Source organism: Homarus americanus, unplaced genomic scaffold (genome assembly GCF_018991925.1).
Source record: "Homarus americanus isolate GMGI-L3 unplaced genomic scaffold, GMGI_Hamer_2.0 scaffold48220, whole genome shotgun sequence".
Lineage (NCBI taxonomy): Eukaryota > Metazoa > Arthropoda > Malacostraca > Decapoda > Nephropidae > Homarus > Homarus americanus.
Window position 1 is genome coordinate 853,613 of NW_024755060.1, and position 19,069 is coordinate 872,681.

Consider the following 19,069-nt stretch of genomic DNA (forward strand, 5'->3'; position numbering starts at 1 on the left):
AACCACACCATTAACCACGCCATTAACCACACCATTAACCACACCATTAACCACGCCATTAACCACACCATTAACCACGCCATTAACCACACTTTGTTTTTCACTGTGGCGTGTCTTCTATAAGGACAGTGTTGATATATTAAGAGTTTTATCTGCCTCTTATTTTCTCGGTGTTGTTTCAATGTTGTGGACTAATGGAGAGTTATTATATTAATTTGTTGTATCTGTGTAAACATTAACGGAAACACCGTATCATGTTAAACATTCGGATACGGTGAGGGAGTTATATTGTATAGTTACCGTTAAAACAAGGTTCATTTTCTCAAGCACAACGTTTTCTATGATAAAACTACTTACGAAGGAATCGGCGGCCCATCACAAATAAAATGTATTGAGTTGTTCTTCTTTGTATGTTCCTTGGTGTGAACATGACCATGGTGACCAGAGGTGTCCCCGTCGATACATCAGCCCTCAGACAACTGTGAGGTAGCCTGTGAGTCCTGACTTCAGCACATGGTCTGAATTGTCTTGTTCGTCACTCAGAATACTGAACGGAAAGTTACCCGTGTTGTTAAAACTTACAGTACAATTAAATATTGTTCCTGTGATGATGCACCAGAAAAACTGCCTCAAACAGTTCTTCAACTTGTTTTATGTTCTGCCTCTCTCGTGACGCTCAAAATGATTTATTTTTTTCTCCGGGAGATGTATTAGAAACCAGGAATCCGTCTAGGTTATTCAGGTCATTTGGTGTAATTCATTCCTTCAGTCAACGTTAGCTTGCTGTTATTAAAGTTCCCAGTGAGAAGGGAGTGGCTACAGTTTGGTCTTCTCGTGACTGATTTGGGATGGTGATGACTGCCGTGGATCTGTTTGATAGGGCCGGGGCCCATGGGTAAAGACCAAAGAAATTATTATTATTATTATTATTATTATTATTATTATTATTATAATTATAATATTTAAGCCCCTAAGCCTTGATGTGGGTCATTAAAAATGACGTGCCCGGGTGGGCTCATGCCCGTAAAAAAGTAAATATTCATTTTCTATCATAGTTTACCTTTAAAATAAAAAGAAAATCGTTTTTGTTTGGGACGCCTGGCCACTAGATGGCGGGCCAATTGGAGGCCTCAAAGCAAAATAAAAAGACGTTTCCTTCTATACACATATATAAAGCCTGACGTCACTACAAAAGTATTAAAATTTACTAGAGCATCGGGAAAAATAATGTAAATTTGTAGTGTAAGAAAATCAGGAACTTATTCTATATATATATATATATATATATATATATATATATATATATATATATATATATATATATATATATAATATATATATATATATATATATATATATATATATATATATATATATATATATATATATATATATATATATATATATATATATATATATATATATATGCTGATAACCACAAGGAAAGAAGAAAACACGAAGTTCCCAAGCGCTTTCGTGTAATTCACATCTTCAGGGGTGAGTACAGACTAGAGAGAGAAATACAAATCAAGGTGTATATATACAGAGGAGGGTGAGACCAGGTCCACAATGGTCAGGTATTAGGTAATGACCCTACTAATCTTTAAATAGCACACAACGGTGGTGGTCAGATGGTCAGGTGACCCGGCCTTCTCACCTGGTCACAAATCTTCTTAATTACAAAATTGTCCAGCTTGTACATGCCGTTACTCAAATTCATGTTGAATGCTTCGGTATGTTTAATAAGACTAGATTCTATGATGTTCCTACTATCAATTGAATTACATGGTAATATTGAGGAGGCATTATCCCAGTCAATGCAATGCTTGTTATCCCTCAAATGAACAAACCGAGCATTGGATTCCTGGCCTGTCCTAACACTGTATTTGTGTTGTTTAATTCTAGTTGCAAGATCTTTACCTGTCTGGCCTAAGTAAAACATATTACATTTCTTGCAAGGAACTTTATAAATGCAACCAATTGTGTTGTTGGGGGAGTTCTTCATTAACATTTGTTTAACAGTGCATGAGTTTTTAAATGCCACATTGACGTTCCAGGTTTTTAGCTGTGCAGGAATGTGTGAGAAATTTTTGTGAAATGGTAATACTAAGAGATTCTTATGGTCATGGGTGGGCTTGGGATCAGTTCTATAAAAAAGTTTTCTTAGTAATGTTTAGGCATTTGTCTATGAAAGATCTAGGGTATTTAAGGTTTGAGCCAATATTATATATATATTTGTATTCCTCATCGATGAATTCCGGACTGCAAATTCTCAAGGCACGTAAAAACATTGTTGAAAATACTGACTGTTTGACTTTATTATGGTGGGCAGAATAATAATGAATGTATGAACACACATTAGTTGGTTTTCTATAAATACTGAACTTAAAAGTGTTACCTATTCTGTGTATCAGACAGTCTAGGAATGGCAATTTACAGTCTTGCTCTAATTCCACAGTGAATTTGATCGAGGGGGCTAAGTTGTTAAGTTGTGGCAGGAAAGCTTTTAGGTCCTCATTACATGGCCAGAGACATAATACATCATCAACATATCTAAACCAGACTGCTGAGGGTGGTAAAATATTACTTAATAGTTTCTTTTCAAAGAATTCCATATATACTGTAGGTTGCTTAATACAGGTGAGAGTGGATTACCCATTGCCATACCAAATTTTTGAGCATAATATTCCCCATTGAATTCGAATTTGCAAACTATGTATTAAGGATTGCAAATTCGAATTCATCACCCACACTACCATACACAGTCACTCAGTCAGTAGTCCAATTTCTCCTCATTTACCTTTATGTTTTGTGTATGGAAAATTTTACTAAAGAAAATTATTCTATATTCTTAAATTTCATATTTAGAATGATTAAATGTTGATAAAGTAGATTATTTTGTAATACATGTACTATTCATTTAGGATTGACAGAAGCTTAACTGTACAGTATAATGATCAGCTAACGTAGGGATATTCAATCATCAGGTGAAATAAAATTGATGTATTTATACGCAGATGATCCCTCCAGTAATATCCATTAGAATTAGGGTCATGGTATCTCAAGATCAGGTAAATATGTGGACTTGTAAACAACATATATACGTGTAGTAAAAGTCTCCAGTCGTTGAAGTGTCGTAAAGAGTATTGCTGTTTTATAACGTGGAATTTGGGATTCTGTTATCTGAGTCGGGCTTCAAGTTTATGGGTTCGGTTCGTTGTTAGATTGAGAGGAAGACAAGGCTGTGTTCGGCTTCAAGTTTATGGGTTCGGTTCGTTGTTAGATTGAGAGGAAGACAAGGCTGTGTTCGGCTTCAAGTTTATGGGTTCGGTTCGTTGTTAGATTGAGAGGAAGACAAGGCTGTGTTCGGCTTCAAGTTTATGGGTTCGGTTCGTTGTTAGATTGAGAGGAAGACAAGGCTGTGTTCGGCTTCAAGTTTATGGGTTCGGTTCGTTGTTAGATTGAGAGGAAGACAAGGCTGTGTTCGGCTTCAAGTTTATGGGTTAGGTTCGTTGTTAGATTGAGAGGAAGACAAGGCTGTGTTCGGCTTCAAGTTTATGGGTTCGGTTCGTTGTTTCCAATATTGTTTAATATATATTGAGAATGCTTAATGTGAGAAGTTATTAGTGGTAATGAAGGACTAAAAGTTAATGGTAAAGTAATGTCAAATATGCGCCATGCTGATGATACCGCTCTTATCATAGATAGTGAAGAGGCATTACAGAAACTCGTTAACAGATGTGTGGAAAGAGATGAAAAATGTGGTTTAAGAGTTAATGCTGGAAAGACTTTAGTTTTGCTTGTTTCGAAATTTGAAATGAATCCTAAACTAAAATTTATGTTTGGCAACAGGAACAGGAGGAGAATTTTGTTTATTTGGGAAGTTACATTAACTGTGATGGTTGATGTAGAGAAGAGATCAAAACAAGAATAGGGGCAACAAACACAGTATTTAATAATCTAAAAGACCTAATGAAAAGGGACATTCAGCTTGAGGAAAAGGCTGCTGTAGGCTTATATGACAAGGACTGATGTATGGGTCATAAGCGTGGAGACTTTCAGCAGACACCAGAAAGAGGTTGGAGGCCTTTGAAATGTGGTGTTATAGGCGAATGTTAAAGATAAATTACACTGATAGGAAAACAAATGAAGTAGTACTAAGATTATCAAAAACTTCAAAATAAATACTTGAAATGTACAGAAAAGGAAAAAACGAGATATTTTGATCATATAATTAGGGATGAGGGAATAATAACAAATATTTATGGGCAAAGTTGAGGGTAGGAGGGTCAGGGGAGGGCAGGGACTGGACTGGATGACTGATAAAAACCTCCCGTGAACGGTACTCTTGAGTGAGTGAGTCGGGTTCCGTACTACAGTGGATATTAGTTCACAACAGCGGGGTCGAAGCATCAGGTGTTGTTGTTGTTGTGGAGAGGTTAAAGAGAAGCCGTACGAGACTTTGAACAGGTCATGTAGGGGGTTTTCCAAAGATGTTTCTCGCTGTCGGACGTATGATGACTCTAACCCCTGAAGGACGGGCCTGGAAGGGTGTCTCAGATATTATAAACATACCTCAAGGGTTTAAACCACTGTGTTGTGATGAATTAACCCATATATTAAGTGAGGTAAACAGTGTAGTGTGAACCACTCGGCCGTGAAGGGTGGACGGTATTCAGGTGAGACCCACAGAGGAAGTCCAGCCACTGTATTTAACTTGAGTGATTCAGTGTTGGCCTGGCTGTCGGTGAGAGTGGGTGTGTGTGTGTGTGTGTCTGTGCTCCCTCCTTTACTTCCCTTATCGTTTATGGGTGATAATCTGTGACTGTGTGATAAACAAGGTGTATGTATGAATAGGGTGAGAATGTCAAGAGTGAATTTTACTGCGTCGTAGTGTTTCTGAACTCTAAATATCAACAACAAGAAAACAATCTCATTCTGAACAAGACATTTAAAGGTAAGACATAAAACGTATTGTACAGTCTATTTAACAAGACATCCTTGATATTAAGCCTTTGTGAGTGAATGTTTGTGTGGCGGAAAGTTGTCCTGGGGAATGCCGCTACACAGCATTATTTTCCTATTAGTATTTGTATCCACCGTATGGAGGATTGACATCACTCGTCTCTGTGACCTATTCTAACAACAGGTCATGAAGGCAGTACTGGGGAGGACATTCTTCAGGTAGAGTGGGTTGGGGTAGAGATTCTTCAGGTGAGGTAAGGTCAAATATGCATTGGCTGTGGGCTATATGACCTCTAAATGACCTGTATAGCATGACCCACCCACACTTGCATGACTGGTGACCCAACTCTGACCTTTGATAACTTTTAACAACCCCGTATTGAAACAAACACGGTAACTGTACCCAAACATTTCGTGGTTATAACGAATACTTCAAATTGTTACCTAACCGTGTTTCACTTAATGCTTTACAAACTGCATCACCATATTGTTATACTGTATCCAATGTAATCAGTATTGTGTATTTTGCGGTAGTGTCTGTATCCTGTGTAATTAGTATATTTAGTGTATTTTGTAATGTGCCAATTTGTATTTTGTGGTAAGTTATCAATACGGCAGCCGATATTTTAACCCCAGTAGTGAAAATATGACAGCCGATATTGACCTTTCCACAGCCGATATTTATACCCAATAGTAATTATACCGCAGCCGATATTTGTATGTATGCAGTACTTACATTGTTGTATGTATACCTACCCTATCTAGGTACTGTACTATGTATACCTACACTTTTTAGGTACTGTAGTATGTATACCTACTCTATTTAGGTGTATGTATACCTACTATTATATAAGTGAGACAGATCAACAATAGTATATATTATAATGTTCTTAAAGACACAAGATATATCGGGTGAGACAGTGTTTATATCGGGAAGCTTTGAGTGCTGATCGCCCCCTCCTCCCTCAGCCAGTCAACCCCCCACGGACACCTCTCTTGCCACCTCGCCTCTGCCACTCTCTTTCCCCGCCACCCCGCTTCCTCCCCCTGCCGCCTAATGTGTAAGAGAAACAACAGATGCATGGCAAGGAACTCAAGGCAATGATTCGCCAGCTCGGTAACCAATACACGTTCGAGCAGTTATCTTAAGCTTTTTTATCATACTTGAAAGTTTATATTTATATCACCTGAAGATTAGCCAGCTTGTTATTATTATCTTCAGCTTACTAGTCATTCGAGTGGGCGGTCTATCCAGTGGTGGTAAAGGAGGAAACGGGGGACCGGGAAACGTGTGATGTTTGGTCGGGTCACATTGGATAGCAACCCCCCTTCTCGTGTGTGTCCGGGCTGAGACTCGAACCATTGATGTATTGGTGAGAGGTACGCGTGTTACCTGAGAGGGGGGTGGGGGGGGGTTAATTTTAGGATAGGTTAACGTTGGGTGGTTAATCTGGAGGTTAGGTTAGACTCCCCCAGCTTATTTTATCTGAGGATTAACCACCCTAACGCTAACCTATTTTACCAGATCTAATCAACAGCAATGATTACAACACCACTACCACAACACCACTACCACCAACACAACACCACTACCACCAACACAACACCACTACCACCAACACACCACCACACCAGCAACAACAACACAAAATCAACTCATCCCTACATATCAAAAATAGTACGCCAAATATTTTGCCATAATTGACAAATTTTACCCTGAAGCTGTGAACAATAATAGCGCGTCTCACACCTTCGCGTCTTGGGTTCAATTCCTGTTTGGGTCGGGTGCGGGAAGGGTGTTTAGATCTTCATGTAGTTTTGCGGAGTCTTCGTCAGATTTAATTACACGTTCTACTTTAGTGTCATCAGCAAATTTACTTATGTTGCTGTCTATGCCGATATCCATGTCGTTTATGTATATAATAAATAATAATGGTCCAAGTACTGAGGCTTGGGGAACTCCACTTGTGACGTTGCTGGGATTTAGTGCCGTTAATGCTCACTCGCTGTTTCCTGTCCTGTAACCACGCCCTAATCCAATTTAGAATATCACCTTTAATGCCATGAGCCTCTACCTTTCTTATTAGTCTTTCGTGGGGGACTGTCGAAGGCTTTGCTAAAGTTGAGATATATCGCATCATAATTGTGCCCCTCGTTAGGTTAGCGTAGGTTAGGTTAGTTGTGTTTACGTTAGGTTAGTTGTGTTTAGGTTAGGTTAGGTTTTAAAGAAGAGGGTTTTATTTGGTCTCTCCCTTGGGTCCATGACAAAGGGAGAAGTGGAAGAGAAATAAGAAAATGAGGAGGTGAGACGAAGCAGTGGAGGAGGAGACGATGACGAAGAAGAATATAAGGGTATAGAGTATGTGTAAAATAATACCTTTACACTCCCTGTGGATCCCAAAAATCCATATCACATGAGCTACGAACACCTGAACTGATGCACAGGTGTGTAGCAGGTGTCTGTCCGTACAGCTGTGGACCAAATTCTCTGGACACTTATTAGGTGAAGGAGGTTGAAAATTAGAGAGAGAAAGAGAGAGAGAGAGAGTTACCATCCCTAAGATTGTCATCAGAACGTAAACAAACAGCGGCCCGCGGGACGAATCCGGGGTCTCGTACTGTACATGCCCACACACTCAAGAATAAACATCATTGTAATACAGTTTAACATCATTGTAATACAGTTTAGTTGCTCCACCTCACGTGCACCATCAGACAGTTTTGGTCTCCGAGTGCTGCTGGGCTTCTTGGCCCTCTTAAACTGTCAAACAATTCCACATTTTGGGTGGTAGTCTTTCACTCCAGCCTCCACTCCCTCCACGCCTCACAGCAGCTGTGGGTGGGAAGACTAACCTTGACATCCTCATTATGACGCACTTTCTCAAGGAGGGAAATGCGACTTTATATTTTCTCAGTAGACGATCTTGTAGACACTGTATACTGCCGTGTTGTGCCGCCTGAACACAAACCCTGGAGTTAGAATTCATCTCATATTCCAACTCGTCTTTTCCAGTAATAAAAATACACCATTCCTTCCTCCTCACATTATCACACTTGCCCTGACTGCCTCACAAACGCTGCACGGTGAAATTATTACCGCTGGCCTGACTGATCCCAGTATTACGTCATGTAGGTTCGGACTTAAATGAATCGTAATTACATTTTTTTTAAGGCAAGTCTCTTGGGGTATTTGGTAGAGCAGCTGATTGTCTCTGTTAGTGCTGGGTTGGGTGAGGATAAGTTAGGTTAGGTGTTATGACGCACCTAACATGTTTTGTGTGGAGTGGAGTGGAGGAATGTTCCGCCCCCTCCTACCCAAACGTCCCCTCACCCACCACCTGCCCACCCCCTTCCCACTATCTCACCCCCCCCCACCTACCTGCCCAATACACCCACCTGCTCAGAGAAGGTTCGCATCATTCGTATTAGTGTTGATCACTGTAAGGCTTGTAACCTAACCTAACCAAACCCGTAAATACGAAAACAAAATATATACAGTATAACATTACCCTGAAATACAGATATGAAATATTTTATCTAACCCTGAATTATTGACCTTTTCACTTTAGCTCAGTCAGTCCCCACTCATCTCCACAAGGGGTCTATATTGGGCTAATCTGGGGACTATATTTAGGCGTTTCAGAACCGGAGAAGGAAGGTGCTCATCCAATTTGGCTCGACATACCTACATACATACATACATACATACATACATACATACATACATACATATTGTTTACGAGTATATAAATCACTCGTCTGAATGATGTTTATATATAAAAAAATCAATATAAATTCAGTTTATTTATATATATTTATTTCTCTTCCCTACAGGTTGACTGCTGAAGGGGCGTTTGGAATACCCAGTGTATTTAGGACAGTGACGTTCTTCTATAGTGATTTATGAACTGAAATTGAAAAAAAAAAGGAAATTGATAATAAAGCAAGTGAATTAAGAAAGAGAAGTGGACAGAGAGGGAGAGAAAAGAGAGAGTGGGAGGTTAGAGAGAGTGACTTGAATCCTGGTGAAAGGGAAGACATCAAGGCTTCAGTAGGATGGAGAACCCAGCCTTCGTCGGCGATACTGAAAACCAACTGAAGGAGAGGGGGAAAGGTGAGTACCTGTGTGAAAGTCTTCCAAGTATTTTTATTAGGATCAACTTTTCAATACTTTTGCATTAACTGAAAGTCAATACCAGTGTGTGTGTGTGTGTGTGTGTGTGTGTGTGTGTGTGTGTGTGTGTGTGTGTGTGTGCGCGCGCGCGCGCGCTCCCCGCTCCAGGTATGTCAATGCACCCGAGCAACCTTAATGAGACTTCTGTACACCCTGGTCAAAGACGCGTCAGCAGGATGTGTTTCAGGGTGTCAGTAGGATGTGCTTCAGGGTGTCGGCAGGATGTGTTTCAGGGTGTCGGCAGGATATGTTTCAAGGTGTCGGCAGGATATGTTTCAAGGTGTCAGTAGGATGTGTTTCAGGGTGTCGGCAGGATGTGTTTCAGGGTGATGGTGGTGATGGTAGCGAGGGTAATGGCGGTGTCATGGTGGGGTATAAGGGACCTGGTGATGGTGATAATGGGAGTGAAATGGTAAGTAATGGTGTTGTGATGGTAGAGACAGGCGCTTAAGGCAAGGTTCATCATACCGGTTTGGGCCACTTTCATTTCTACTAGCCACTCTGCTGCTGCCCTGTGTGTGTGTGTGTGTGTATGTATGTATGTATGTAATATAAACCGCTGTATGTATGTATGTATGTATGTATGTAATATAAACCGCTGTATGTATGTATGTACGTATGTTTGTGTTCATTTCCTCATTCTCATATTAACAAATTATATCACGTTCACCAGTTAATGATACTGTGTTGGTGACGTGAGCATGATAGTAACGTGGGTGCATCGATGACATGAGCAACATTGTCCTTATTCGTGGTAAACCTCACACATCAACAAACCCGATCCACAATGTTGCTCTTTTAACACGAACAAACCCGATCCACAATGTTGCTCTTTTAACACGAACAAACCCGATCCACAATGTTGCTCATTTAACACGAACAAACCCGATCCACAATGTTGCTCTTTTAACACGAACAAACCCGATCCACAATGTTGCTCTTTTAACACGAACAAACCCGATCCACAATGTTGCTCTTTTAACACGAACAAACCCGATCCACAATGTTGCTCTTTTAACACGAACAAACCCGATCCACAATGTTGCTCTTTTAACACGAACAAACCCGATCCACAATGTTGCTCTTTTAACACGAACATTCACAGCATATACACCAAAAACCATTAAAATTGTTTGTTTCCATTAATTAATTATATTCACATGTCCTTATTAAGACTGTGTGGGATTGTTGACATTTTATTGTTTACAAGGGATAGTTTCCGGTGAGTAACCAGTATATCCGACTCTCTCCACCACCTTTCCGCTCGCTGGAGAATATTACCTTATATTATACAGGGTGGAGAATATTACCTTAAATTATACAGGGTGGAGAATATTACCTTAAATTATACAGGGTGGAGAATATTACCTTAAATTATATAGGGTGGAGAATATTACCTTAAATTATACAGGGTGGAGAATATTACCTTAAATTATACAGGGTGGAGAATATTACCTTAAATTATACAGGGTGGAGAATATTACCTTAAATTATACAGGGTGGAGAATATTACCTTAAATTATACAGGGTGGAGAATATTACCTTAAATTATATAGGGTGGAGAATATTACCTTAAATTATACAGGGTGGAGAATATTACCTTAAATTATACAGGGTGGAGAATATTACCTTAAATTATACAGGGTGGAGAATATTACCTTAAATTATACAGGGTGGAGAATATTACCTTAAATTATACAGGGTGGAGAATATTACCTTAAATTATACAGGGTGGAGAATATTACCTTAAATTATACAGGGTGTCCATAAAGTTCCATTTTTAGTTCATACATTATGTAAATTAAGTGTATAATCCTCTTATGACTGGGAATAAAGTCTGGTCTTATTGATGGTCTTCACAATGATAAGATTTTATACCTGTTTATTTTAGGTATATGTTTGTTGAACGTTTTAAACTACAGTAATTATTTAAGGTTCTTGAATAAAAATACTGACCTGGTAAAACACATACATGAGAATACTGTACAGTCAACCAAAAACTATCCATACAAAATTGTGTTGATAAAATATGACACAACTGACGAAGGATTTTGACAACCCTACCGAGACAACAGGAGTCAGTAAAAAAATAGAACACGATTGGTTAAGGATTATTACAATGGTTAGGATATGGCTTTTATTGTTTCCCCGTGATCAGTGCGAGGTCGTATGGGCTGGGTACTTCTGTAGTGTGGAGCAGCATTTCACGGACGAGGGACCACAGGGGACGAGGATAGGGTAGCAATATTTTCTCGAAAGTTATGGTGATGATCAGAGAGAGCCGAGAGGGTCAGTGTATTGAGCGTTTCTTGATATGTGGAGTAGGAAGGGGAGAGAATAATCTTGCATGCCCCCTTCTACACCTTTTCTAGTTCTCGTTGTAAATCAGTAAAGGAAGAAGACCTGGCAGGGGAGGCATAGGTGAGGGTAGGAAGTATGAATGTTGTGTAAGAGCCCAGACGTGGGAGCTCCGAAGGACTTGAGACGATAAAGGATGTAGAGACAACAGCAGGAAGATTTGACGGTTGTACTGACGTGGGGTTTACACCTGTGTTTGTTATCTATAGTGACGCCGATAACCTTGGCGGAGTCTACAACCTGGAGTGTGTTGGGGCCCAAAGTAATGGTTGGAGGAGACGCTGATGTGCATAACCATGCTCTTGGTATGGTTGATGGTGACCTGGTTGTTGGCTGCACAATTTTGGAGACTGTTCAATATATCCTGGAGGGCGGTGTGGGCGGGAGCCGAATTGTTTACACTGATCCCAGTGGTGGAGTCGTCGACATATTTCCAGCAGTCCCATCCTGGTGCCTTGGGGGACGCCTCAGGTGAGTGACTGAAAGGTGGAGACAGCCCCTCCGAAGCGTAAAGCCTAGCGGCGGTCACTAAGTTTGTCTGTCATCCATGGAATTCTTGAGTCCCAAGTTATGACTTTGTTGTAATTATCTAAGTCTAACGCTCTGATGACGTCTGTGAAGGTCCTACGTTTTTTTAGGTTGCGGTAAATGACGTGTGTGTGTGTGTGTGTGTGTGTGTGTGTGTGTCTTTAGATGAAACTCAAATCCCAAATCTAATAACAAGTTGGCCGACACTCTTAGCATTGACTAAAGAAACCCGTGTCATCATAAGCTTTCGGTGTCACAAGGCCCAAGTGACATAACGAACGAGAAGAACCATACGGAAATTTAATAACGAAAGACATAACGAATAAAGACGACGACAATGGATGCCAGAGGGTGAAGGGAAGATAGATAATGTGATGAATGAAATTCTGGCCTTGTGTTCAAGGGGCGGATGTTATTACTGTAGCGAGTTATGTAAGGGCTGTACCGTAGAAGACACCAGGCGGAACCATTACCTTGGGACACTGTATACCAGGGTTATGTTATCTGTATCACCACCACCGTCACCATTACCACTATCACCACCGTCACCATTACCACTATCACCACCACCACCGTCACCACCACCACCATCACCATTACCACTATCACCACCACCACCGTCACCATTACCACTATCACCACCATCACCATTACCACTATCACCACCACCACCGTCACCACCACCACCATCACCATTACCACTATCACCACCACCACCGTCACCATTACCACTATCACCACCATCACCATTACCACTATCACCACCACCACCGTCACCACCACCACCATCACCATTACCACTATCACCACCACCGTCACCATTACCACTATCACCACCGTCACCATTACCACTATCACCACCACCACCGTCACCACCACCACCATCACCATTACCACTATCACCACCACCACCGTCACCATTACCACTATCACCACCATTACCACTATCACCACCACCACCGTCACCACCACCACCATCACCATTACCACTATCACCACCACCACCATCACCATTACCACTATCACCACCACCACCGTCACCATTACCACTATCACCACCATCACCATTACCACTATCACCACCACCACCGTCACCACCACCACCATCACCATTACCACTATCACCACCACCGTCACCATTACCACTATCATCACCACCATCACCATTACCACTATCACCACCACCACCGTCACCACCACCACCACCACCATCACCACTATCCACCACCACCACCGTCACCATTACCACTATCACCACCGTCACCATTACCACTATCACCACCACCACCATTACCACTATCACCACCACCGTCACCATTACCACTATCACCACCATTACCACTATCACCACCACCATCACCACCACCACCATCACCATTACCACTATCACCACCACCACCATTACCACCACCTCCACCGTCACCATTACCACTATCACCACCACCACCATTATTACCACCACCACTGTCACCACCGCTATCACTATCCTCACCACCACCACAGGACACAATACGCCATACTGTACACTGTAAACTTTTATAGTTAAGTGATGAACGTAGTGGATTATTCACATTATTTTAGTTGTTTTTCTTTTACCGGGAGTCTACGTATCTGTCTGTCTGTCTGTTCATACGTCTATTTATGGGTATCTATTTGTTTTATCTATCTCTGTCTATCTATCTATCTCTGTCTATCTATCTATCTATCTGTCTATCTATGTGTCAGGTGTGTACAGGATTTAACCCAACCGGAAGTGAGTTATTTTGTTTGTATAGTGTGTGTGTGTGAGAGAGAGAGAGAGAGAGAGACCCACGGTCACCTCTGCTAGTGTTATCTTCGTAGCTTATATAAAGACTAGGAAAAATAGCTACTTTTTATGGCCTTAGTAGGTTAAAATAGCCAATGTTTATGGCTAGTTATATGGTACTAGTAGGAAAAGAAAGTGTAGCTAGATTTGTAATGGTCTAGAACGAAAAATAGCAGAGTATTTGGCTAGTTATTAAAGTACTAGTTAGTCTGGGGCTACTTCTGTACGGTGTTAATAGGAAAATAATCTATGTGTGGCTAGTTTTATCCGGTACTAGCAAGAAAAAACAGCCGCGTCTGGTTGGTGACTAATCCTTTTAAAGTTAAGTGGGGACTGTAATTGACTTTAAATAGATAGATAGATAGATAGATAGATAGATAGATAGATAGGTAGATAGATAGATAGATGAATCAATATGTAAACAACGCCCCCCCCACCCGCCACACCCACCCCCCACTCTTCCCCCTCCCAACCCCACTCCGACCCTCACCCCCCCCCACTCAAGGGATATTTAATAGAGAATATAATAACTGTAACGCCATTAAATCGGTAAATATTATAATGATACAAGAACGTTTCAGACCGGAAGTGGGTTTTACGCCATTGCTAAAATGTGTGTCCGCCACCTGTTGTGTTTCCTGAGAAGTTCGCCTGGTATGTTTGTCGTAAGTAAAGTTTTAAGACTATGCTGAATTGTTTTACTTAAGGTTAAAAAAAAATATCGCACAGTTGTAACGTCAGAATTAACGCTGAGACTCTACCTTAACTAGATGCGTTCACTTAGCACCATTTAGGAGACAAAATTAACACTGAGACTCTACCTTAACTAGATACGTTCACTTAACACCAGTTAGGAGATAAAATTAACACTGAGACTCTACCTTAACTAGATGCGTTCACTTAACACCAGTTAGGAGACAAAATTAACACTGAGACTCTACCTTAACTAGATGCGTTCACTTAACACCAGTTAGGAGACAAAATTAACACTGAGACTCTACCTTAACTAGATACGTTCACTTAACACCAGTTAGGAGACAAAATTAACACTGAGACTCTACCTTAACTAGATATGTTCACTTAACACCAGTTAGGAGACAAAATTAACACTGAGACTCTACCTTAACTAGATACGTTCACTTAACACCAGTTAGGAGACAAAATTAACACTGAGACTCTACCTTAACTAGATACGTTCACTTAACACCAGTTAGGAGACAAAATTAACACTGAGACTCTACCTTAACTAGATACCTTCACTTAGCACCAGGTAGACCCAGCTGTACCGTTAACCTTGTACACTGTGTGGTTAAGACTTATGCACATGGTGTGTACTGTGTATATACTGTGTGTTTGAGCTAATGACTAGTGTGTAGTTTTGGACACGATGAGGTTGCGTGTGTGTGTGTGTGTGAAAGTTAGGTTAGATTAGGTTAAGTTTGGTTAGGTTAGGTTACGTTAACTCAGGTTAGGGAAGGGCAAGTTTTGGTTAGGGTTGGTTGGTTTTGGTTAGGTTTATGTGTAGTTCAGTTCGATTTAGTTAGGTTAGTTATTTTTAGGTTAAGTTTACATTAATTTAGGTATGTTAAGGCAAGTCAAGTTGGGTTGGATTAGGTTAGGGTTGATTAGGCCCACAGTGCCCCAACGCCACACCCAGCCCACGGGTTAGGTTAAGTTAAATTAGGTTAGAACATTAGAAAATAAGGAGTCTGCAATAGGTCGGTTGGCCTGTGCATGGCAGCTCCTGTCGAGAGTTACTACCACTCTCTATCATCCATGAATCTATCTAGCCTCCTTTTAAAACTTTCCAGCGTTCCAGCACTTACTACAAAGTTGCTAAGCTTGTTCCACTCGTCCACCACCCTATTTGTGAACCAGTTCCTTCCTATCTCCCTCCTAAACCTAAACTTATCCAACTTAAATCCGTTGCTACGAGTCCTATCCTGCTCGGTTATTATAAGAACTTTATCTATATCCCCTTTATTGATTTCTTTCACCCACTTAAATACTTCTATCATATCTCCCCGCACTCTTCGTCTTTCTAGGGAATGCAAGTTTAGTTTCTTTAACCTATCCTGATATGGAAGGTTTCTAAGTCCCAGAATCATTTTCGTCATTCTTCGCTGCACCGACTCCAGTGAATTGATATCCATTGTATAATAAGGTACCCAATCGTTCACTTATCACTTGAATTTTCTGCTGAATAAATCGCGGTGTAGTAAGGCTGGTAGGGCGTTGGGGTATAGCAAGGGAAGGGGCAAACAGACTCGGCCTGGCTGCTCAAACTGTGAGCGCCTTTAGGGCACGTCTTGTCTCGCTGGTGGTTGACAAGTGTGCGTGTCTAATAATACTAAACGGGCATTAATAGAGTTGTAGCCGGTGGCTGAAAATATACAACCTTACATTTGATTTAGACATAATGATATGCGTTGAATACATTTACAGGGCTGTACAGTACCTAAATCAGGAGTTGTTTATTATTTTAACAATAGATGGGATGGTGCTGTTCTTATATCTATCGGTGCGGGCTCTTATGGGCTGAATTTTGTTGTAGTGGCGGACTGCGCGAGGTGGGCGGGGGACTGCCGGTGGCAGTAGGTGGCGATGACGGGGATGGTGCAGTAGTCCACTGCCAAACCTTGCTAGTGCTTGGTGGTGGAGGTCACTGAGGGATGGCATTTCCAGGGTGGAGAGAGCGTTGTTGTAGCCGGAGTAGTCTGCGCCGAGCATGATTCTGCAGGCCCTTTTCTGTACCTTCTCAAGCTGACGTTGTTGGGTGGAGTTGAGAGAAGACGACCAGGCTGGTGACGCATACGTTAATGTGTGTTTGTGTGTGTGTGTGTTTGCATGTATATCATAGTTGTTAGTAGTGGTGGTTGTGATTGTTGTTGTTTTAGGGGGAAATAGTTATGGTTGTTAGTAGTAGTGGTGATGGTTGTGATTGTTGTTGTTTTAGGAGAAAAAATAGTTATGGTTGTTAGTAGTAGTGGTGGTGGTTGTTTTAGTGGGAGAATAATAATGGTTGTTAGTAGTGGTGGTGGTTGTGATTGTTGTTGTTTTTAGGAGGAAAATAGTTATGGTTGCTAGTTGTGGTTGTGATTGTTGCTGTTTTAGGGAGAGAATAGTTATGGTTGTTAGTAGTTGTGGTGGTTGTGATTGTTGTTGTTTTCGGGAGATAGTAGTTATGATTGTTAGTTGTTGTAGTTAGTGCTGGCATGTCTGGCTGTGTGTGTAGGTCGTATATTACCTTACGAGAGAGAGAGAGAGAGAGAGAGAGAGAGAGAGAGAGAGAGAATATTACTGCCGTCACACCACTGCTATCACGTCACACCAACACCGCCACACCACTGCAGTCACACCATCCCCCGTCACACCACCGTCACACTCCACTTAACCGTCAAATTAACGCTGTGGTAAGTTATATTCAACGCCTTATCAATGCTAGTGTCGTTATCTACGCGCAAGACCACAACAACTACGCATTTTGCATATCTGTTACGCATTTAATGGACTCGGGGGAGGGGTGAGGGCTGTGAGTGACCAGGTGAGGGCTGTGAGTGACCTAGTGAGGCCTGTGAGTGACTTTGTGACCTAGTGAGGGATGTGAGTGACCAAGTGAGGGCTGTGAGTAACCTAGTAAGGGCTGTGAGTGACCTAGTAAGGGCTGTGAGTGACCTAGTAAGGGCTGTGAGTGACGTAGTGAGGGTTGTGAGTGACCTAGTAAGGGCTGTGTGTAACGTAGTGAGGGCTGTAAGTGACGTAGCGAGGGCTGTGAGTGACAACCTTGGTGGCCGCTCGCGTGTTGTCTGCCGGTGAGGACCAGGGCGGAAATATGCAATCCCCCCCCCACCCACCCCCCCACCCCCCGAGGCCCTTCCGTTGATGCTGTTGATGTGTTCCTGTTGTTGCTATGTTCTTGTTGCTTCTGTTGATGTGTTCCTGTTATGTTCTTGTTGCTTCTGTTGATGTGTTCCTGTTGTTGTTATGTTCTTGTTGCTTCTGTTGATGTGTTCCTGTTGTTGTTATGTTCTTGTTGCTTCTGTTGATGTGTTCCTGTTGTTGCTATGTTCTTGTTGCTTCTGTTGATGTGTTCCTGTTCCTGTTGTTGTTATGTTCTTGTTGCTTCTGTTGATGTGTTCCTGTTGTTATGTTCTTGTTGCTTCTGTTGATGTGTTCCTGTTGTTGTTATGTTCTTGTTGCTTCTGTTGATGTGTTCCTGTTGTTGCTATGTTCTTGTTGCTTCTGTTGATGTGTTCCTGTTCCTGTTATGTTCTTGTTGCTTCTGTTGATGTGTTCCTGTTGTTGTTATGTTCTTGTTGCTTCTGTTGATGTGTTCCTGTTATGTTCTTGTTGCTTCTGTTGATGTGTTCCTGTTGTTGCTATGTTCTTGTTGCTTCTGTTGATGTGTTCTTGTTATGTTCTTGTTGCTTCTGTTGATGTGTTCCTGTTGTTGTTATGTTCTTGTTGCTTCTGTTGATGTGTTCCTGTTGTTGTTATGTTCTTGGTGCTTCTGTTGATGTGTTCCTGTTATGTTCTTGTTGCTTCTGTTGATGTGTTCCTGTTGTTGTTATGTTCTTGTTGCTTCTGTTGATGTGTTCCTGTTGTGTTCTTGTTGCTTCTGTTGATGTGTTCCTGTTGTTGTTATGTTCTTGTTGCTTCTGTTGTTGTGTTCTGTTGTTATGTTCTTGTTGCTTCTGTTGTTGTTATGTTCTTGTTGCTTCTGTTGATGTGTTCCTGTTATGTTCTTGGTGCTTTTGTTGATGTGTTCCTGTTGTTGCTATGTTCTTGTTGCTTCTGTTGATGTGTTCCTGTTATGTTCTTGTTGCTTCTGTTGATGTGTTCCTGTTGTTGTTATGTTCTTGTTGCTTCTGTTGATGTGTTCCTGTTATGTTCTTTGTTGTTGATGTGTTCCTGGTTGCTTCTGTTGATGTGTTCCTGTTATGTTCTTGTTGCTTCTGTTGATGTGTTCCTGTTGTTGTTATGTTGCTTCTGTTGATGTGTTCCTGTTATGTTCTTGTTGCTTCTGTTGATGTGTTCCTGTTATGTTCTTGGTGCTTTTGTTGATGTGTTCCTGTTGTTGCTATGTTCTTGTTGCTTCTGTTGATGTGTTCCTGTTATGTTCTTGTTGCTTCTGTTGATGTGTTCCTGTTGTTATGTTCTTGTTGCTTCTGTTGATGTGTTCCTGTTGTTATGTTCTTGTTGCTTCTGTTGTTGTGTTCCTGTTGTTGTTATGTTCT

General features: G+C 41.2%; 1 protein-coding gene across 4 annotated transcripts in view; it reads left to right on the forward strand.

The window, feature by feature from the left end:
• Positions 1-4,725: 4,725 nt before the first annotated feature.
• LOC121856341 (b(0,+)-type amino acid transporter 1-like) overlaps positions 4,726-19,069 on the forward strand; it is a 99,334-nt gene continuing 84,990 nt past the window's right edge. For 2 of the 4 annotated variants that reach the window (XM_042351834.1, XM_042351835.1), the window contains exons 1-2: positions 4,728-4,957; positions 8,800-9,079. In XM_042351834.1, the coding sequence (XP_042207768.1) occupies positions 9,022-9,079 (58 nt within the window). In that variant the 5' untranslated portion in view covers positions 4,728-4,957; positions 8,800-9,021. Of the gene's footprint in view, positions 4,958-8,799; positions 9,080-19,069 lie in introns of all 4 variants that reach the window. The other 2 variants (XM_042351830.1, XM_042351832.1) reach the window with 2 other exon arrangements.